General features: G+C 43.9%; 3 protein-coding genes across 12 annotated transcripts in view; 1 reads left to right on the top strand and 2 right to left on the bottom strand.

Annotated features, from left to right (window-relative positions):
* Positions 1–4,181, bottom strand: part of LOC147140132 (transmembrane protein 150A) — a 31,442-nt gene extending 27,261 nt beyond the window's left edge. For 2 of the 4 annotated variants that reach the window (XM_086044291.1, XM_086044294.1), the window contains exons 1-2: positions 3,858–4,181; positions 3,382–3,602 (exon numbers count right to left, since the gene is read on the bottom strand). In XM_086044291.1, the coding sequence (XP_085900417.1) occupies positions 3,382–3,446 (65 nt within the window). In that variant the 5' untranslated portion in view covers positions 3,447–3,602; positions 3,858–4,181. Of the gene's footprint in view, positions 1–3,381; positions 3,603–3,702; positions 3,812–3,857 lie in introns of those variants that run through there. The other 2 variants (XM_086044292.1, XM_086044293.1) reach the window with 2 other exon arrangements.
* A 1,375-nt stretch (positions 4,182–5,556) lies between these two features.
* On the bottom strand, positions 5,557–13,602 carry ftr14l (finTRIM family, member 14-like). 5 transcript variants are annotated; one of them, XM_086044281.1, is made up of 8 exons: positions 13,411–13,602; positions 10,563–10,950; positions 9,335–9,430; positions 8,685–8,918; positions 7,772–7,931; positions 7,576–7,689; positions 6,861–6,997; positions 5,557–6,346 (listed from the first exon to the last, which is right to left on the bottom strand). In XM_086044281.1, the coding sequence occupies exons 1-8, from the start codon at positions 13,455–13,457 to the stop codon at positions 5,963–5,965; spliced, it is 1,560 nt and encodes a 519-aa protein (XP_085900407.1). In that variant the 5' UTR covers positions 13,458–13,602; the 3' UTR covers positions 5,557–5,962. The 5 variants fall into 5 exon arrangements, with proteins under 5 accessions (XP_085900407.1, XP_085900406.1, XP_085900405.1 ...); XM_086044280.1 differs by lacking the exon at positions 13,411–13,602 and adding an exon at positions 13,111–13,371; XM_086044279.1 differs by lacking the exon at positions 13,411–13,602 and adding an exon at positions 12,375–13,057.
* Positions 12,390–20,784, top strand: LOC147140130 (uncharacterized). Of its 3 annotated transcripts, none has more exons than XM_086044284.1 (3): positions 12,390–12,662; positions 15,529–15,616; positions 17,469–20,784. In XM_086044284.1, exon 3 carries the CDS (start codon positions 17,595–17,597, stop codon positions 19,272–19,274), a length of 1,680 nt encoding a protein of 559 aa, XP_085900410.1. In that variant the 5' UTR covers positions 12,390–12,662; positions 15,529–15,616; positions 17,469–17,594; the 3' UTR covers positions 19,275–20,784. The 3 variants fall into 3 exon arrangements, with proteins under 3 accessions (XP_085900410.1, XP_085900412.1, XP_085900411.1); XM_086044286.1 differs by lacking the exon at positions 12,390–12,662 and adding an exon at positions 13,194–13,385; XM_086044285.1 differs by lacking the exon at positions 12,390–12,662 and adding an exon at positions 13,404–13,878.
* Positions 20,785–21,257: the final 473 nt, after the last annotated feature.

Below are 21,257 nucleotides of genomic sequence, written 5' to 3'. Positions count from 1 at the left end.
AAATATAGCTTTGTTTACAAAATCGTCTCTCGCGGCTAAGTTGCGGCCGTAAACTTTAATGGTGTTTTTTTTTTTTTTTTTTAATGTACAAATGAAACATGTAAGAGGTTATTTCATGGAAAAATCTGCCACAGTTCCAAAGAACTATGCAAAAAATAACACAGGGAAACCACAGGAAAGGGCGTGTTGCTTGAACTATGAATTCATTTAGGCGCTATAAGCCTATGTGGCTAGTGGGCTATTTCCAGCTATTTTTAGACCAAAAGTTGCAACGTTCTATCACACAGGTGTGAAATTTGACGCTCGTGGGCAAGCCCGGGTTGACACCTCTTTTGATGTGGCCCTGGAAGTGTCTGCTCACTGCCATTTTTGCTTGACCAGTTGCTTTTTATACCACAAAAACCTGCCACGTGAACAGGGGTGTGTAGACTTTTTATATCCGCAGTATCACCAGCCATCTATTACGACTCATATTTACATTATGTAACTGTCAAAAATATCACACTTGCAACTTTGCCGTTTGCACTAATTGTTACAAATATAATCGAATAAAATTCAATGATGGGGGGGGGGGGGCGGTCAAACTTGTTTTGATTTGCTGTTTTGTTATTTTCGGCTTTTTTTTTTTTTTTTAATTGGTGAACAGGAGATTTTGTTTCAAGGCCATACCTTCCAGTCATAGACACAGTCCTATGTCCTAACTCTACCTGGGACTGTTGTTTAAAGTGTTGCGCAATGCATACATGGCCATTGGGTCAGCAGTGCACGCTTTATGTTACGTCCCTGCAGTATTTACTTTACTCCCATCCTGTCGCCTGCGGTGGAAGAACCGAGTTATGCAACAGGTCACACATCCTTTGACATTGCGCTCTTCAGGGGGGGGGGGGGGGGGGGAAGGACCCTTGACTGCTCCTCGAAACAAGGCGCCCTTGTCAATGCGACAGGAATGAACCTGGGTTTTGGGGGTGGTTAGAACCGGTTTCGCCATAGAAAGAAATGTGCGCGTGCATAAATACAGTAGGGGTGGTCTACATACATGTGACCTAGGCTGCCCTCCATTTTTGAAAGGTTGGTTTGAATTACATAATGGTCTGTGATTCACAATCAGTTTTAGGGATTCAAAAATGAGGGATGCACCAATACCACTTTTTTTTTTTTCCAGACTTAGTATGAGGATAAGTACTTACATGTGAGGACTTATATCCCAAGGTAGAAAATAAAACTATAAACGGGAAAACTGCAGGAGCCGAGCAGCAGGTTGGGAACCCGCGACGAGGCACACAAAACTCGCTGCCATCCAATTTGCAGAGCATAATTTACAGTCGCAAAAAAAGTGTCGTCATCACTGTCCTTAAAGTATCTGTGCGTATTATCGGAGTATTTTCGAGTATCGAATACGGTACAGACATACAGTATCAACGCCTTTATATACAATATAAGATACAAATCATGTATCATTCATCTATGAATTGAGTCAGGCAGAACAATTAAATGTCCGTCCATTCGATGGCAGACGGTACATAACATTATTCACACTTTTTGGGCCAGTTGAGAAACCTTATAAACGAAATAAACTTCCTCTTCACACAACTGAACAAAAACATTCTGCACTTTTTATCAGTTCCTCCCTTCTTTTGTGATGTACAAAAAACAATGTGTCCCTCCTATTAATATCTCGTGTTTTAAAGTGGAAGTCGACCCAAACATATTTTTTTCAAGAATGTGTTTCTATGCCAGCCCACTCTTTGAAACAGGACATTCTGAATAAATATTGCGTTTGTGGAATAAGTATTCATCCATTCGTTTTCAGCCATCTCTGGGGGCGGCCATTTTGCGGCTCAGATTCAGAAAACAGGTCAGCATCGATTGGTCGTTGTGAGCAGCTGTGATGTCATTTTCAGTCGACAGAAGACAAAATGGCCGCCCCCAGAGATGGCTAAAAACGAGTGCATTTTGCTGCTTAACTTATATTCCGCAAATGCAAAATTAATAAGAATGCTGTGTTTCAACTAGTGGGTCTGTTGGGAACATATTCTTGAAAAAAATATGGTTGGATTGACTTCCTGTTTAAGGCATTATTTTTCAACCTTGAACGTGATTGACTAGTGCAGGTTGTCATCTGGGAGAGGCTCCAGCTCACTGCAACCCTCAACAGGATAAGCAGTGTAAAAAAAATGGATGAATGGCTACCTTTTTAATTCTTATTTTATTTCAAAAGTCAAACAAATCGAATGTCAATCAGCACTAGGTGACAGACTGCCTTCGACTTTTCATCAACGGTATTGTCCAATTACCTCATCTTTGCTATGTCATTCGTGTACTAGCATGACATTGTGCATACATTAAGTTGCACCATCTGTCGGCCTCCTATGGTTTGCATTCCTCTTCTAATAACGCCGCATAATACCAGAACTGTCAGCCCGAACATGACTGGGGGGGTACTCACTCCGTTTGAGTGTACAAAAAGCGAGAGGTAAGATGTACAGGCTGTCATGCACATTTCGATTCTTTAGAAAAAAAAAAAAAAAAAAAGCTCTTCCTGGAGAGCTAATCCACATGCAATTGCCATGGCTCCCAGGAATTCAGGGTAAACATGCAGCAGCGTTGCTCTCTTGGAGGCAGGAGGAATCACCAGTTTTGTTCATATCCGAGCGGTCCCCAACCTTCTGCGCAGTGTGCACCACGCACCGGTTTCATGTAAAGCAGTATTTTTTGATAGACTAGCATCGACAAAAAAAAAAAAAAAAAAAAAAAAAAGGACAAAAAAATATATATTATGCTAAATGTAGTGGTTGTAATTAGCGGTAGGCCTATGCTTGTTTCTATGCAAGAAAAAGTTGGAAACTTTGCTTTTTCCCCATAGCTTTGATTAAGGTCTTTTAAACATTATGAAGTCAATTTCACAGTAGTACGGGCTTTTGAATCATTTTAGAATGTTTTTAAAGTCTTTTGCTAATGTCTTTAAATGTTGTCAATGTACGTTCTTTTAGTAATTTGGGTAAGGTACTTTTGTTTTCTCTCCTTTGCCTCTGACTGTCGTTAGTTGTTGAGTTTGTAAATGCTTTTAGGTGTGTCGCCTTTGCTTGTGTGAAACACATTGAGCTGTCTTGTGTATGAAATGTGCTAACCTGTCAAAATAAAGCTACCTTTTGCCTACTAGAACATTGGCCTTAAGCTGGATACCGAGGATATTTAAACAAATGCTCGATCGGTTCTCTCTAGGTGATCTTGACTGACTTTTGGGGGCTTATCTGACCCTGGGACAGTGGGTGCATTCTCAGATGACTTCATACAAGAATACTTTGGCCTTAGATGCTTGAAATGAGTGTCTTCACTGCTTTTGTGGTAAATGAATGTGTGGGGAAAGAGGTGAATACTTACACGACCCAGATCCCAGTGATGGTCAGTGCTGGGAGGCTAACAGGCAGGATCACCCAAAGAGACATGGCAGGCACCTCGAACCCTCTTTCCTCTTTTTCCTCTTCGACCACCCGAGCAATATGTGCTCAAGTAGTTCTAACATTTAACTGTGTGGGGCGGACATCTGCACTGACGCCAAATGAGTCATTTTAACAAGTCGGGCACACGGCTTGTTTCAGCTGCTGAAAAGAAGGAGGGAAAGGGCACCATTATTACCGGTACTTTATATCAAAATGTACAGTTTTATATTATCGGGCACAGGGAGACTTAAATCGATCTTACCGCCGCGTATGTTGTTTGACACTACACACGGTATTAAGTCACGTCTTCATTCAGTAGTAGCAATGAATAACGACGAATGCTACGCGGCGTCTCGTGCCGCAAGCTAGCAACAAATAACGGCGTGCATCAATAGCGAACCTGAACACTTTGCTCACCTTCCGCCGCTTCGTTTTCAAGCAAGTGTTTTATTTTTTTCCACCGCAAGAGTCTTCTTGCTTAACTTTGGTGTTCGTCGACTTGTCCTCGCTCCTCTTCAGGTAGCCGAAAAACAGCAAAAATTAAACAAAAAAAAAAGGACGCAGAACCGGTATTTTCTAGTAGGAAATTCCGCTTGGACGATTTAGTGATAGAAGGAAAAAGAAGGAGGGAGTTCGCCTGCCTTCGACGTGTAGTCCGACCTGCATGATAGCCGCCACGAGACAGTCCGGGGTATCCAGCTGTTTGACTCCGCCCCCCGCAACCTGTACCGGCGGAGTGTGCCGAAGAGTAGCGCGGGGGGCGCTGTCGAGTCAACTAAGAGTACCCCAAGAATGCTAATTTAGCAATTTTGTTGCGAGAATTAGCAACAAAAAGTGTACAGTACTCTTCTCAACTAGCATCTAGCTACCAATCAGTCTTTAAAAAAAAAAAAACGATTATTCATTTAATAAATTGTAAACTACATAAAGAAACAACACACAGGAGAAAAAAATAAAAATGACATTTAAAAAATAATAAATAAATGCCAGGGGCCTTAAATACAAACTAAGAAACATTGAAAACATTAAAGTGGAAACACAAGTTCAAGTTTTTGACAGCTTTCTTATTTTTAGCACTAGATATAGAAAGTAAATCTATATATGTATAACTCTGTCAAAGACATACAAATGTGGGTTTTGACGTTGTAAATTTACATTCATGTGGCTGTATAAAACTTTGTAAGAAATATTGGAAGATTAATGAAAATAATATTCTTTTTCAAATGGCGTGTCATGATTTAAGGAACCCCCCAAATTAATACATTCTGCACAGTAAGCTCAGTTACAGAATATGTTGTCCAACTTTTAGCAACAAATTTGTAAAAAAAAAAATTGTTGGACAATCAATTAAACACGAACTCGTTTAAAAAAACAGGAGTTTCACTGTTTTTTTAATTAGGGGAGGTTGTGTGTGGGGCGGGGGCGCTATTGAGTTGTATGCGTTCACAATTCATCTCCACAACAAACATTGGAGATTATTATCCAATTTTTCATTAAAGATAGATGACAAATTTATAAATAAAAAGAACACAAGCAAACCGTGTGCCTGAGTGAGAAGTTATGGTGTAAGATAGAGAAACATGTAAAGCCGTTTAATAAAGTGTGTTTCTGCTGCCCCCCTGAGCTTTCATTTATTATCTTCACTTTGTACGGCACCGCAAGGACTGGCCTTAGTAGCCTGGATAACGAATAAATTAAAATGGTTTAATATCAATATAATTAAAAAAATATATATATTATGGGCAGCATAAAGCCTGAAAATACTGTCCAAAAAATCTGTTCATCTTATACATAATACTGATTGTATTGCCAATCATATTTACATTACAAAGCACATTAGACCCTATTGGGTCTAACATTGGGTTAGCAGCACTGGTTAGCATAGCACTTTTGAGTTCTTGGTTTGATTCTCAGTTGAGGCCAAAAGACCATGGATGGTTGGATGGATGTTTTGATTATCGTCAGCACAGTGGAATTTGGTTAGCACTTCTGCCTCATAGTCCTGAGATTCTGAGTCCGGGGCTCAGGCCCGCTTGTGTGTACTTGCACGTTCTCCCCGTACTTGCGTGGGTTTGGATGTACTGCCTGCATGTATCCTAGTTGCACATTTGAAGACTTGTGAGTTTTAATGATATTTATTAAAGTTGCAGTCATTTCACAAATTCAGATAGCAAAACCTGCTTTGTGTGAGCATCAAAATCCATATGCATTTTTTGGGTAAGAAATGACATAAGCATGTTTATGTAGCTCATATAATACACTTAAACGTAGACGCAATCAAAGTCAGCAAAGGCCCGATTCTGTATCTCTAATGATTATCCTGAGTGATTATCTTGCGATGTATGGTGTGCTACCTCTTACACGTCAGCCTTGTACGCCAGACTTCTGGTTTTGGGGATGGAGACTCGCAATTGTTGATGTAGACAGTTATGTGTGTGGTTGACCTCTAAGAGCCGTAATCACACACTTGTCAAATTTTTTTCTCTCCCACTTTAGATGCCACTCAAGTCAATTCCACTCTCCTACAGTCTAATGGTGCTACCGTAGCCCCATACACTGAAAGCCGGGTACACGGCTTCAGTAAAAGTAGTGCGAACCTGGTACAGAAGCTGCATGGCATCGGACACACTGTAAAACGCCAGCACTCCCGCCACGTGATCCAAGTAGATGCCGACGCGAGACGACCTGGGGACGGGTAGGTCCGTGCTCTTGTTGTTGTGCACAAAGGAGAACTTGGACTGCGAGCAGTAGAGGCTCCAGGATTTGTCGTTCCAGCCCAGACTGCACACGTTGTCGTTTCCTTTTCGGAAAATGCCCCGATAGGTGATGGCCACGTCGATCTCCGATCCCTTCCAACTCACTTCCCAGTAGTAGCGACTCCCGGCCAGGCTTTCTTTGCAAAGCACCTTGAACAAAGGGAAGGAAAGACAATCACCAAACTAGTTAGGAAGTGAACTCAACTTCAACTTCCATTCTATAAAAAAAATAATAAATAAATCCTTTGAGTTGCACAGGTTAAAGGTCAGATCAATGGAGTGGAAAAAAGTTTAGAAATAATTTATCTTAGTCTCATTTTTTTATATCGCAAAAATGTAACATTTGAACAGATGTGTAGACTTTTTTCATGTGAAGTGAGTTGAGGTGCGTCAGGTAGCGCTTTGCCGACATCTTGTGGCATCTTGGTACCAAGGAACTAAGTTAAAGCGAGTTGAGGAGCTTCATGTGGTGTTTTGCCACCATTTTGTTGTTGCGTGAATTATTTGCAGATTGCTGCTATCCGTGGAAGGGGATAGTGAAGGAGGTGTATACTGTAAAAAGCCATATAAAAATATATAATCGTTTAAAATAACACAATCACCTGTGGGCGCCAACGATGAAGCGACCGCAATTTGCGGCGGAACACTAATAATAAATGCCAACCTGCTGCCAGTGGTCAAATCGTTCCGGGTGATCAGGGTAGTTCTTCGGCTCGCTCTTCATTGTGGCGGTGCGGTTGCCCTCGGAGAGGTGAAGGTTGCGGTGCACAGTGTTGACATCCAGAATCGGCTGGCAAGAATCTGAATAAAACAACAAAAGTCGTTCAAGTCAATGATGAGGCCTGAGATTGTGGGGAAAAAAAATTCGAGGGGTTGGCTGAAGGGCTAAAAATGTGGAATGTGGGACACTTGTTGAGATTCTAGCCTCGATATATTTAGATTGATTTTATTTTTAGAACATGGATGACCAATGTTGACATAATATTGAAAGCAGAGCTTGTTGAATGACTCGCTCAAGTTGCTGCAGGAAAACCTTTCTGTACGTTTGCTTTCTCCCACTTCACCAAACCTGTTCTGTTCTGTCACGTGTGTTATTGGAACGCTGGTGTCAGTTCCTACACCACATGATGTTACGACCATCCATGATGAGCTTTTTCCGACGGGACAAATCCCCCTCTGTTCTCAGCAATCTCGTTCGCATCCGACAAAAAACTCTTAACTCGTCTTTAAATGTGAGCAGGTGTGAGATGATAGTTTTCCATGTGTCTTTTTCCAAATCTTCTCAACGTCTTCCAATGTACCCGTAACTTCGTACAGAGACTTGTGTGCATAGAAATGTTGCATTTATATTTTCATTATTTTTGTTCGGTACAACTTACATCTCACGAAATCCTCCCTGGTCTTTGGTTCTTCCATCGTCCGTGGCTCTGTCAAAAACATTGATTCCCTCTTTGTTTTCTTCTCGCTTTCTTGCGTGATGTAGACTTCTTTCACTGGTGACAAAACACGGGGAAAGTGACAGTTTAAGGAGGGAAGACAATTAATGGCGCGGCACGCCAAGCTCAATCTGCCAACCCGCGGAAGAGATTTTAGCCGTCTCTCGCTTGCTGATTTCCTCCACTTGTAATTTCAGGGCAGCGATGGCTCTCTTGGTGGCGTCAAAGGAGTAATTGGGAGCAACGCTGACGTTGTTCAGGTCCTCGTAACCCGAAGGGCCGGACAGAGACTGCCAACTCTGGAAAAAAAACAAAGCGGATGACCACTGATGCCAGGAACATGAATGAAAACAAACTTTATTCTTCGATGCCACTGTTCACATTTTTGTTAAGCAGGGTTGTCAGTATCTCTGCTGAATGTAACTATTAAAGTAACCTGTAATCTAAGGTTTAGTTACTTTTTAAAGCAAGTAATCAGTAAAGCAACTCAGTTACTTTTTCAAGGTAACTGTGGCAACACTGGGGATGAAAAACATCGAAACTAGTGGAAAGTATTTGGCGCTGAAGGGGACCCATAAATGAAGCTCTAAAAAAATGGACAGACCACTACAAAAACATGGGTTTCTCTGATTTTGCTATTTACAGGTACCGGATATGTTTGAGTAAAATATTTTGTATTATTCTATAAAGTAATGACAACATAACCCGCAATTTCCAAATATTGTCATTTTAGAGGATTTATTTGCAGAAAATAAAGTGGAAAAAAACCAGCAAAATGCCAAAAAAAAGGTCCAGCATTGTTTATTTCCCCCAGAAGTGTCTATCCAGACATTATATTTAATACAGAGCAATCCAGGATGTACCACTGCTCCATACCCAAAGTCAGCTGGCCACAGCTCACTGTACACGTGACTAAAGAAGACAAGTGGATAGAAGGACATGAAATAGCAGTACTGCTGTTTTCCTGGCGCGTAGCCTTCATAAATAGCCGGTGCCATAACAATTGCGAGCCTCTTTTTTTTTTTTCCCTTCTCTTTCAAGGTCATGCTCACCTGCAGAAAGTGTATGTGGTCGTCGGTGTGCGACAGCTTCTCCAGGTCTGTGTGTCTCTTCCTCAGCAGGGTGATCTCTTCCTCCAAGCGGTCCAGGAGAATTTCCCCGCGGCTCACCGTGCTTCGCTCGTGCAAGCGGACCATCTCCTTGACTTCGTTGTACTTCCTCTCGATGGAGAGCAGCAGCTCCGTGAAGATCCGCTCGTTCTCTTCCAGGACCGACTCCGCTGAGTGCTGACGATGTCGCAAAAGAAACCAGAGGAACGTGAGTTTCTTGGGATTGGGTGGACATTTTTTTTTCCCGTAAGACAAACAAACGCACCCCTTTCCCCATCAGAACTGTAAAGGTGTCGGTTCAGAGACACTATTGTTGTCACTGATAGTCATTTTGAACTCTGTTGCTAACCAAAACAGTAGCGCCTACAGAGGCACAGGCTAATAAATAGCATCAGTTGTTGCGGTGTTATTACCAAAAGATGTTTAAACGAAACTGGTGGGGTAAAAATGTTGACAGCCATAATAACACTCAAAGTAAAATGTTATAGAGTGCTATTTTCTTATTAAAAAAACACAATTAAAGGCCTCCCCTATCTGAAGTTGTGTAAATAAATAGCCACTATTTGCTGAACAAGGTGATTGAATGCCATCACTTTCACAGCTTCCACAGCCTGTCGGAGATCCTGCCACTTTTTGACCCTCTCGTCAATCCTCTGCTGGGATTTGTGCAGCGTGGCGCCAAGTTGTTTCTAAGGAGGAAATGACAGAACATTACAACATGACACTTTTCTTTTCACAAAAAGTTTAGGATATCGGGCTTCCGGGATTCATTTCAGGAAGAACTCAAGATACGTCACAAATCATTGGAGTTACGTGCTCCCCCTTATGTGTTCTACACTGCAAAAACACAACTTGTAGTTTTGGGGGTTATAAAAAATTTTTAAAATTAAAGCTGGAACAACTTTGAAATCAAAATGATTGACATTTATGCCAATAATTTTAGTTATTAAGCAAGCAAGTCGTTTGATCCAAAACAATTTGCTGAGTAATTTTTCCTTAAATCTTTAGTTTGGGGGGACAATGCAAGGGACAACAGCTCTGTAAACTCTCATTTCTATCTGTGAAATGTGGGAAATCCAAATTTGACTTGCTTTGAATTGCTCAACTTAAAATGTTATCGAAGTTTTAAGTTCACCCATTTTTATTTTTTTTTGAACGGCAAAATGTTGGACACAACAGGTGTTTGATCAAGGAAAATTTCCAAGGACGTCTACTGTTGCACCCTGTTGATGACACTGCTCCTAAACTATAAGTTCAGTTCATTGGCCACTTTCCTCCGAGAGCATCCTGTTTGAAGCAGTTTGAAACACGGCATTCTGGTTAATATTGCGTTTGTGGAATATGAGTTAAGCAGCAAAATCCAGCCGTTTTTGTCCACCTCAGAGGGCGGCCATTTTGTCACTTGCTGTCGACTGAAAATGACATCACAGTTGCTCGGGGCTCAGGTAACGACCAATCGCGGCTCAGCTTCGGAAAACAGGTCAGCCGTGACTGGTCGTTACCCTGAGTAGTTGTGTTGTAATTTTCAGTCAAACAGAAGTGACAAAATGGCCGCCAACAAAGATGGCTAAAAACAGGTGGATTTTGCTGCTTAACTCATATTTCATATTACTCATACTGCCTCGTTTCAACTAAGTGGGCTTGCATAGAACATATTCTTGAAAAAAAATATGTTTGGGTTGACTTTTCTCTTTAAGTACTGAAACAATCGAACATGTCCGTTCAAATGATTCACCAAGTTCACTTGTAAGGTTACAGTGAATTTTAGGTTCATTGCGAAATTCCACACAAAAAGCCAATATAGTAACTCCTCCCACTCACCTGTTTCTCCGTCCTCTCGGTTCCAGCCGGGACGATGTCATGGTGCTTGTGCTCATCCATCATACACAGGACGCACACGGACGTCTGGTCAGTACGACAAAAGGCCTCCAGCAGCTTGTCGTGCTGAGCGCAGATCTTCTCCCTCATCTGGCCAGTCGCTTTGACCAGTTTGTGCTTCATCAGCGCCGGGTAGTCGTAGTGAGACTGGAGGTGAATCTCGCAGTAGGACGCCAGGCACACCAAGCAGGACTTCTCGGCCTTCTGCTTCCTGGTGGTGCAGAAGTCGCAGAGGACCTCGCCGCGTTTGGCCTGCGCCGTCCTGTTCAGGCTGCGGCTTGTGGAGCGACGGTCTCTCTCCGTGGTGTTGTATCGGTCCAAATCCAAAGTGCTGGGGTGCGACATTATTCCTTGCAGTCACAAACGATGTACTGTTAATATGAAAGATTCGAAATCCACGGTTAAACGACAGGTCTTGAGATGCACAGACAAAAACTCAGTAACGAGAGGGATTAAGTTCCTGAAGTTAGCCGCTTCGGTGAAACTGAGCGACTGACGCGTGTGACAGAATGTGAGCTATGTGATCTGTTCACACTGCAAAACCAGTATTCCCAGTCGATGAATGGGCGGGTGGCGCTACCTGAAACTAAGACAAACACATGCTCCTTTACTTTAAATGGACAAGTATTCACGAAATAAGACTTAGCAGCCAGAGATAAAAAGCGTACCAAGATAACGGTTTGAAAACAAACAGTTGTAAAAGGGTTAAATATGCCTAAATGTGAAATACAACTGAACTATACTAACAAACGTACTGTACTGGATTAAAAAAAACAAACGTTTGAGACAATGTAACATAATACACAGCTTCAACGTTTAATTCAGTGATTCTTCCACATACCACTAGAGGGAGCCCACACTTTGAGAATCACTTCCAAACCAATTCATTGTTTCTTTCTACTATTTACCTTTATGATGTCATGGTAGTATGTTGGTGCGCTCCTCGGGATGCTCAGAATAAAGAAAAAACATGTTGTACTTTTTATGCATTTGAAGCTGGCTCCACCACACCTGCAACCCTAACGAGGATCATTAGAATATGGACGGATGGCATTCAACACAGCATGAGACCGTTACGAGTTGTTTTGGTATCTTATTTCCTTTTATTGTTTTTACTTTTGTGACTGTTTGCCTTTTAAATAGTGTTCAGTTTCCTTATGTTTTATGTTTCAAGTTTATTTTTATGTTTCAAGTTTATTCATCTATTTTTGTTGCCAGTCCCTCCCTTTGGAATGACCTCCCGTGAAACGTTAGGCCATCCCCCTTTTTGTCCATCTTCAAAACTCATCTTGAAGCACATTTTTATTCTTTGGCTTTCGACTCTACTTTTGTGTGTGTTTGTGTGTGTTTTGTATTGTGTTTTGTATTGTGTTTATTGTTTTGTTTTTTGTTATCAATTTATTGTTTTAAGTGTCTTTGCTTTCATAAATCCAATTTTTATTTTATGTACAGCACTTTGTATGCATCGTTTTTTTTGTTTTTTTGTTTTAGTTATCTGTAAATAAAGTTGAGTTGCGTAACCAGAGGAGCAAAAATCTGTAATGCTTTGTGAAATCATGCATCTCGCTACTGGAAGAATACTATTATAATAAAGCACATCTGTTCAAAATCATTGTTTTATTGGACATTAATTACGGGGCGGGCGTTAATCCAAAAACATTGATCTGTATAACTCCTGATTGTATAATGTTATAAAGGTTGCTTTTACTTGAAAGATTTTGAGGGCCTGACCCTATGATGTGGCCGTTTTGGTACCTTGATGCGCGGCTCCTCGGCTGCAGGAGGCGATATCGGCCTGGGTGGCGTGTGGAAACGACAACACTTGCTTTTTCGCTAAAGCGCGTCGGCGGTCCAACGTTGGCGCCAGATGAGCACTGTGGCGCCAGCTCGGCACAACACGCTTGTGTACCCCGGACAGTCGGACACCAAGACAAACACCACAAACGAGACTTACAACAAGCCGGACTTTCTTTATCTCGTCTTGTAAACGCGAGCGATCCCTTCGTTTGTCTCTTTAGTTCCACGCCAGAAGAAGGCATAAAGGTGGGTGGGTGCATATGTGTGTGGAACACGTAAACTGTGGCGATATTTTCCTCCTGGTTTGCTTTATTATTGAGGAACGGGCTCATCTTGAGAGGCAAGGGGAGCGCTTAGTTGGGAAATGACGCCGATCCTTGCACGGATGCTCGCCCATATTTGTGCTTTCGCGTTGTAGTTGTTCAAGCAGCCTGCGAACTCTGTCATGGAAAAATACAAGGCCTCGATCCACTATGCACATTGTTGTATTATTGTTTTGATTATTAAAGGTTTTAAACGCGATGTTACCCCCCTCTCTCATTCTCTCTTGACTGTTGATTTTTGTAGTCGTTTTTGCAGTACACTGCTTTAACGACCCCGTCCATATGGAAATGGCGTCTATTCATAGGCTTATGATAATGTGGTCGAACGGTTGGTTTAATAAATAAACAGCTTCGATGTTAAAAGTGGTCACCTGAGGGTTGCGAGGGGAACCAGGGAGGACTGGAGGTGGCTTAGCCGACGGGTTAGCTTGGCACCGCGGCTACGTAGCTCGCACGCTAACGTAGGCTGGAGCTGGTTAGCCAGCAAGGCCGCCATTGAAAGGGGTGCCGCAGTCCACCAAGACCCGGTTTGGTGGTACATGCTATACACGCACCTCGAACCAAGCTATGGTGATCGTGTAATAAAGTTTCGAAACTGGTATTGAATCACAACATGTCTTTGTGGATCTAGCGCGGCAGTTAAGGGGTTCGTTTAATAGCAAAAAGACAACCTTCCCGGGCTTTCCCCTCCGTTTTCATCGCCCTCGATGTTAGTCATCTTTGTCCCTCTTCGGCTACTAGCCCAACTCTTATTAGCTTGCTAACTTTATCATTAGCTTTCAAGACACGGTCGCGTCATTATCATTTTTTTTATGACCGAGAAGATTTTTTTAAGAACACGTTCGTGGTTTGTCACATAGACGCGGGGCGGTTGACTTATTTGGACATGGCTCGGGGCTTTGCTGCTGATCCAATGCGGTTTGGGGAGGGCGGAAGCTAAGTTGGCTTACGTTAGCTCGCGGCAGCCATCTTACGCGAGCATTGTAGTCCTTGAGCTGGCTAGCTGCTGGTGTGGCACAACAAGATGGCCTGTTAATACGCACGCAAGAGGACCATTTCCGTGTCGACAACCGCGCCCTTTAGTCGCAACGAAATACATTTTACCTCCTAATTTCAAAACCAATTTTTTTTTCAACAGCGTAAGTATCACCGCCAGTTTGTTGGCTTCGTCGGTGTGTTCTTGCTATACGGGGCTAGTTAGCGCGCTAAATGGCGACCACTTAGCGGCTAACACAAAGCTGCTGTGGCGTTAACCAGTTTCCCCTCGACCGTAGCCAGCTAACTAGCGGCTACGGGAGCTATTTTTGTAGCCGTTTTGGAGGAGAGGCTAGCGAGCCATCGGTCCAACGTTTTATTATTAAAACTGCGTTTTGACAACGCCTGGGCGCAAAGTGGATATCACGTCGGGTGGGGAACAAAGAGCCGCGCGGGTTGAAAGCGGTTCAGGCCAGTGGGCCTGTCGCTTTGCAGATTAAACTGCACTCGAGAGCCCGATGACGATTTTGGCTACTTTGATGCTGTTTAGCTCGTTATGACTGCTAACCTAGCCTGCTAATTGACACTTAGCCTGTATATTGGCTTTGGAGAGTTTGCTAATCGGATGCGCGTTCGCCTACTATTGATAAAAAGTCAACATCCTTCTGAAAAAGTATGTTTGAATTTATGATGGAGAGGCCCACATCGGTCTTGTAAGGTTAATTTTTAAAATAGCCACCTTTTAGTTCAATGTTGCTTTTTTCCGACCAATTTTTTCCCACTTTGTTCTTGCATGTTTATAAGTTAAGGTCGAATCAGTCGTGTGCCTAATTGCTCGTCAAATTAGATGATAGAGAAGCATTTTAAAGTGGCATTTCGTCTGAGACAGATACTAAAAGCAATAAGCATTACTAGTCTACATTAAAACATGCTTACCACATGTTAAAGTATGTAGGCATTTATAATTGACAGGGCCACATCAACATTGTAAACATACCTCTAACTTAATCTATGCATTTCCCCCAAAATGTATTCACAATTTGCTTACATACTCTTATGTACAACAATATGGTGTGCCACTAATTGACTATCAAGGTTGGTTATACGGGCATTTCCTCTAAATGTATATATGAAAGCAATAAACATTTGTTGCTATACTTAGAAACTCCCTTGCCAGATCTTACTGGTATTTATCATGTTGAGGTCCACATCAGCAGTGTAGGACCATAGTTTAACATAACTACATAGTTTGTTGCTTTTTTTCTCTCACGCTTTGTGATTGCGTGCACTTTTGGACGTTTGGTATGTCCCGAACAGCCTATTAAGACTGCTGAGAGCAAAGTTTTAATGGTGGATTTCCTCTGTGACGATGTATATTACAGTAATAAGCTAAGTCACACAGGTAGCGGGACCTGCAAACAATTGTAATGTTGTTTTTTTTCCCCCCCACATTATGTGCTTGTTTGAACTTGTGAGCCTAATTTAAAGATGGGATGTGTCCCTAATTACTCATCAAAGTTGTTGAGAAGCAACACAAAGGGCGTTTTCCTTTGAGAAGATGTATAGTAAAGCTAGAGGCCAAGTTACAGCCTCCTTGCAGATCAGTGTGTTATCAGTTGATGAGAGACAAGTGACAGTGAAATCTAGAATACTTTCAAATGTGCCTTTGTGACATGACTTTTGTGGTGAGGACGGACTAATACAAGTCTTTGTTGTCAGCTCTTGGTCCTCTTTTGTGTAATGATTTTCCTCCCTTACAAAGATAATTGACACAAACGTCTAAGAATGCATATTAAAGTTAGAATCTTTTACAGATATCTGAGCGTTCCTGTGATCGTCACAGCCGCGGATCTGCCCCTCACACTTTATTCTCGAACAAGCCATCAATTAAAAGACACTCAGGCAAGTATGTCCATTTGGAGTAAAGTGGAAATTTTATATATAAAACCCTGGCACACCCCACAACTGTCTTTGTGTGCTGCACGTCAATACTGGTGTTAAGCAGAGCTGGGTATTTTACTACAAATTGAGGGTCCGTGTAAAAATTAACTCACAGTGCAAGAGAAGTACTATTAAAAGAAAAGAAAAAAAACAAGAGTGGGGATTACCATTCTCTATTCTGTTACAAAGACGTCGCTATCGTCAATGTCTACAAATATCTTAACTATATATCACGTCCAACTGGGTCCACTGGTTCAAAATCCACAAGCGCATCGAGTTTTTTTTTTTTTTTTTTTTTTTTTTTTTTTTCCCCCACTGCTGTCACTTATTTCAGAGCTCCCGCGATTGTCTGCGTCGCCATTAATGACAGAAAAAATTCCGGACATCCTCTGCGGTCTCACGACACAGTCACTTGTATATTCTAATGCGTTTCATTGGCTAAGAGACCGAGAATTGGATTTAAAAAAAAAAAAAAAAAAACGTATCCGCTCTCCTGGCTTTGAAGGTAGAAAGACGGAATAGTGCCCCCGGCTCTAGTGGTCGAAACGCGGTTATGTGCTAAACATAAGTGATTAGACTCAATTTTCAAAATGTAAATTTAACATTTTGCCATTGTCTGACATTTCCGACAAAAAAAAAACTCAACTTTGGAATGTTACTTGAGAAATGAAATGAAATCTTTCGCCGAGTTTCTTGCCGCTACAACACTATAATGGCTCAGCTGATTTCTGAGGTGTAACAGAGGCCAATAAGAAAAAAAAAACGACATACAATCTTATACAAGACTTGGTGGACTTGCTCTACTAAGTCCTTTTGTTTATCGAGTGGTGTCATGTCTCATGTAGCAAGCGACGGCTAATCGTGTCTTGAAGCAAATTGGATAGCGCGATTTAGTTTCACCAAGATTGCGTCCAAGTTTTTTTGTTGTTGTTGTTTTTTTTTTTTTTAAAGAATAACACAGAACGCTAACACTTGTGCAGCACTGTTCTGTTAAGCACAACATTTCCAAGGATCCCATCCCATCCATGACTGACTTTTGGATGAGAAGTGGGGTACACCCAACAACGGTTCACCTACGGGAAATGTCAACCGTCTTCAAATAAGCCATAAAGCATGTTTTTGCGATGCGGGAGGAAGCTAGCTCGAGGAGAACATGAAAACTCCACGCAGGCGGTTCAGACCATAGACCTGACCCCAAAACCTCGCAACTGTGAGGTGAGCATGCAAACCTCGACATCCGATTGAATAAGGTGACGTTCACCCAAAGTCAAATCCAATTTCAAGTAGCCATTCACTTTTGAGCCCATCGTCCGATTGAGCCCTTATAAAGTCTTAACAAGTGGTAGGTTCAAACGTTAACGTGAAAAAGACTCCCAAAACACAAGACAACTAGACCGAGGAAGACGCGTTAAACACCAGATCACATTGACACCGATCAAATATTTTGAAGGCGATTGAAAACAATTGAGTAGTCTGTCCTCCTCATATGTTCATCAGAAGAATGGGAATAGCTTCATATTGTCATTGTGCCACGAGGCAAAAACCAAATGGAACGGACAACCTGTCCAAATAGGAAAAACAATGATCAACAGGGGGATACAGACGAGAGTCCGCCGGGTCGCCCTTTCCAGATGAAAAGAAAACATAAGGAAGCGGCGGGAGGGGGCGGGGGGGAACAACAACAACCCTGTACTGAGCTCCTGTAAGGGAAGCCAACGAAGGTGTTGATGGCGAGAGGGGGACAACAGACGTTGCGTAATAAAAATGACAAGAGACAATGTGGTTAACGTTGCTGTGTTGGCCTCTCTTGCAGGTCTGCTAACTGACAAAAAACAGCACCGGCGCCGCGCTCCTCTAAACCAGGATCAATATACCCCGATTCTTAGTCGAGTTACCGTCCGGCGAAAAAACGGAGGTCGTGGGGCTGGAGTGTGTGCTCATGGCGGAGTCGGAGACTGAATGTGACACACCGGGCCTTGACACGCTTGGGTCGGAGTGTGTCATAGCCCACAGCCATGTCGACCTGCACTACGGAGCCGAGACGGAAATCATGACCGAGGAAAAGCGCGGCCTGGAGTTGGAGATCCACGGCACGGAACTAAAGATCCAAGGGCTGGGGACGGACCTGGGCGCGGTGGCGTGCGTGGACGCCATCGTGGAGACGGACCACGATTACATCAAGGTGGAGCACGACGACATGCACTGCTTCGCCGGCGCCGAGATCAAGACGTCGACGGGCGAGGCGCTGCTCGGCGAGGTGCTGCTCAAAACGGAGAGCGAGCACGAGGTCAAAGTGGAGTCGGATCACGGCGGCGAGCTGACGGTGGAGTCCGAGAACGGCGTCATCATCCACGAGGCGCACGGCCTGCAGTGCAACGAGTGCGGCGAGATCTTCGGCAGCATCTCCGACCTCCACCAGCACTTTGAGATCCACAAGGACCTCAACCCGTACATCTGCGTCCACTGCGGCGAGAGCTTCGCCGTGGAGGCCAGTCTCAAGCAGCACATGAAGATCCACATGAAAGAGAAGCCCTACGTGCCGCCGGGCGTGGAGATCATGGGCAAGGACGTGATCGACGCCTTCAGCCTCAAGTCGCACCAGATGATCCACCTGCCCGACAAGCCGCACCGGTGCACGGAGTGCGGCAAGAGCTTCGCCGCCGCCATCACCCTGCGGGAACACATGAAGATGCATTCGGAGGACAAGCCGTACAAGTGCACCCAGTGCCGGAAGAGCTTCGTCCGCAGGAGGCACCTGAAGAAGCACCAGGAGGTCCACGCCCGGGAGAAGCCCTACACGTGCGGCCAGTGCGGCAAGGGCTTCGCCACCACCTCCAACCTGAAGCAGCACCAGAAGACCCACGCGGCCCACGCCGCCCACGCCGGCGTGGTGCTCACCGACAAGCCCCACCGCTGCACGCAGTGCGGCAAGTGCTTCGCCGCCGCCGCCACCCTGCGCGAGCACCAGCGGATCCACTCGGGCGAGAAGCCCTACAAGTGCAACATGTGCCGGAAGAGCTTCGTCCGCAAGCGCCACCTGAAGAAGCACCAGCAGGTCCACGCCGGCGGCAAGCCCTACACCTGCAGGCACTGCAACAAGGGCTTCAACCACTCCTCTTCCCTCTCGCGCCACCACAAGACCCACCTGCAGGGGCCCGTCTTCTCGCCGCCGCAGCCGGGCAAGCCCATGGCCTTCGGCAGCCCCCCCAAGCAGCGGGTGCACCTGCAAGGAGAGAAGCCCTACATGTGCCACCACTGCGACAAGGGCTTCAACCACTCGTCCTCGCTGTCGCGCCACCAGAGAGTCCACTCCGAGGGCAAGGGCTACACCTGCGGCCACTGCGGCAAGATCTTCAACCACTCCTCATCGCTGGCGCGCCACCAGCGGGTCCACCTGGAGAGCAAGCAGCCGCCGGCGCCGCAGTCGCCGCCGCTGCCCCTCCCGCTGCCCACGCCCGAGCAGTACAGCGCCATCGCCTCGCCTAAGGTCTTCCCCAACAACGCCTTCCCCAAGCAGCACCTCCTCTCTGTGGAGAAGCCCTACCGCTGCTCCCAGTGCGGGAAAGGCTTCAACCATTCGTCCTCCCTCTCCAGACACCACCGAATCCATTTAGAGTAGTGGCGGGGGCGGGCGGGGGGGTGGGGGGGGGGTCCCCGCTCCCACGCAAGTGCTCAACCAATCCCCGGCTTCTCGTGTAACTACTAGCGCCCCCCCTCGCCCCCGCCACAAGACCTTGGGCCGACTCCTATGGATGTGTACCTGGTCAGGTCAGCTGCAGCGAAGAGGACCAGTTGAGGGGAAATGGACAAAGACAAAGACGACATGACTGGAAGGACTGATTGGCATTCGGAGCAGAAGCTGCGGTGAAGCGTCGCTTGGATTATTTGTTCTCGCTTGCGCAGGAACTCAATATTGAACACTTTTAAAAGAAACCGGAAAAAAATGTAACCCCATTCTTTTCTCTATTTTTTTTTTTTTTTTTGGATGAAGCTACTCGGTGGTGAGCGCAGGAGCTTTTTTTCGACTTGGTTCAAGGCTAGCAACACCGGAACTCCAATTAGTCATTTTTCATCCCTGTAACCCACGTGAAGCAAATCCACTGTAAATACTTCTTGATTTCTTTTATATATGTATAGGTGACTAGTGTGCTGTTCCAAAAATATGACATTTTTGATAGTAAGACCCACTTTGTCTCTACTTTTTTTTTTTTTTTTTTTGAGCCCCACTTTCAGTTAATTGTGTTGCGGGTGTTCTCAAGCAGCAGCAGTTGAATTTGCCACCATGTATATTTATGAGCTTATTTTCTTGTATGTCTACCACGACACGGTCTGTACAGAGAGCAATACTGGCTGACAACCTGATGAGAGACGCGCAGCCACAAGACAATTCCTGACAGAGAATAAACACCTTCTGGTTAGCATATTACACCAGTCTCCTTTTGTTCCTTATTCCGGTTCCCCTTCTGAGAATAATTAACGAAATAACTTGTTTATAGACTATAGATAGCAGTTACTCATGTTGACTCTCAGTCTGGTTGAAAGGCTTGTGCATACTAAACAAAAATCTGTGAGAAAAGCTGACATTTTTTCCAAGACTGCATTACGCTTGACTCGTATATGTAAAAAAGAAAAAAAAAAAATCTTTTACAAACGTATTTTTTTAGATATGGCTTGGGTTATATGTAAGGGAGCAAAGAGATGTTTTTATGGGAGGGCACGACAAGCAATATTTTTTAAGTTTCTCCCCATTTGTTTTGCTTCAATCTGTAGCATTTTTTTCTCCTTCCTGTGTTAGCTAGGTGCCTTATTGCATGCTGTGTAGAAATGGATGCTGAGCTGTTAATTGATGGAAAAAAAAAAGTTTTTAAGTTCTCATTCATACCCTTCATTTAATTTGATGTCAATGATACGTTTTATTATTTTTTGCTTTCATGTATACTATCGTGTTTACACTGTATACTGTCTTTTATTTTCTCCCCTCTTCTGTTCTTGTAAATGGCCTAATTCTTGAGAGGAAAAAAATGTAACAGAATCCATGCGGGCTTCTCTTTTAAGGGCAAACCTTGTAACATCTTTTCCCCTTTTTGCTGAGTGGCACATATATGGATAAATAAAGGTCGTTGACTCTCTTCTGGTCTCCTGTAGAAAATGATTTTTTTTACAGCACATTGGTATAGCACGGCGGTTTTACAGATCTGGCGATCAGAGTTCAAATATCTGATTGTTTTTGTTTTCCCTTTCCTTGTGTGAGCTAACTTATACATTACAATAAAAAAAAGAAGGATGTTATTGGCAATTCTTACGTGAGCCTCTTGAGTGAATGGTTGGTTGGCGACCGCAACACCCGTCCAAGGTCTGTGCCGTCTTTGCCTCATTCAGCAGGGACAGTTTCCCCTGTAGAAAATGGATGTCATCAAGCATTAGAACTGATTGTTAATGAATCCAGAAAACTTTAGTCAAAAGTGACAAACAGTTGGCATAAAACAGAAACCTCTTGACTGAAGTGACAGTCGGTGATCATGGGCGTTGCACTCCCTCGGCAATCCTGCAGGTGTCGCTCTTGCCACATGAAATTGCGCTCAGTGACGGGAGGTGTTTCTGA

Source organism: Filicampus tigris, chromosome 11, assembly GCF_054856515.1.
Source record: "Filicampus tigris isolate MCC_2025a chromosome 11, RoL_Ftig_1.0, whole genome shotgun sequence".
In the NCBI taxonomy this organism is placed as follows: Eukaryota; Metazoa; Chordata; class Actinopteri; order Syngnathiformes; family Syngnathidae; genus Filicampus; species Filicampus tigris.
The sequence above is the reverse complement of the archived record's forward strand: the minus strand, read 5'-3'. Positions and strand labels throughout refer to the sequence as shown.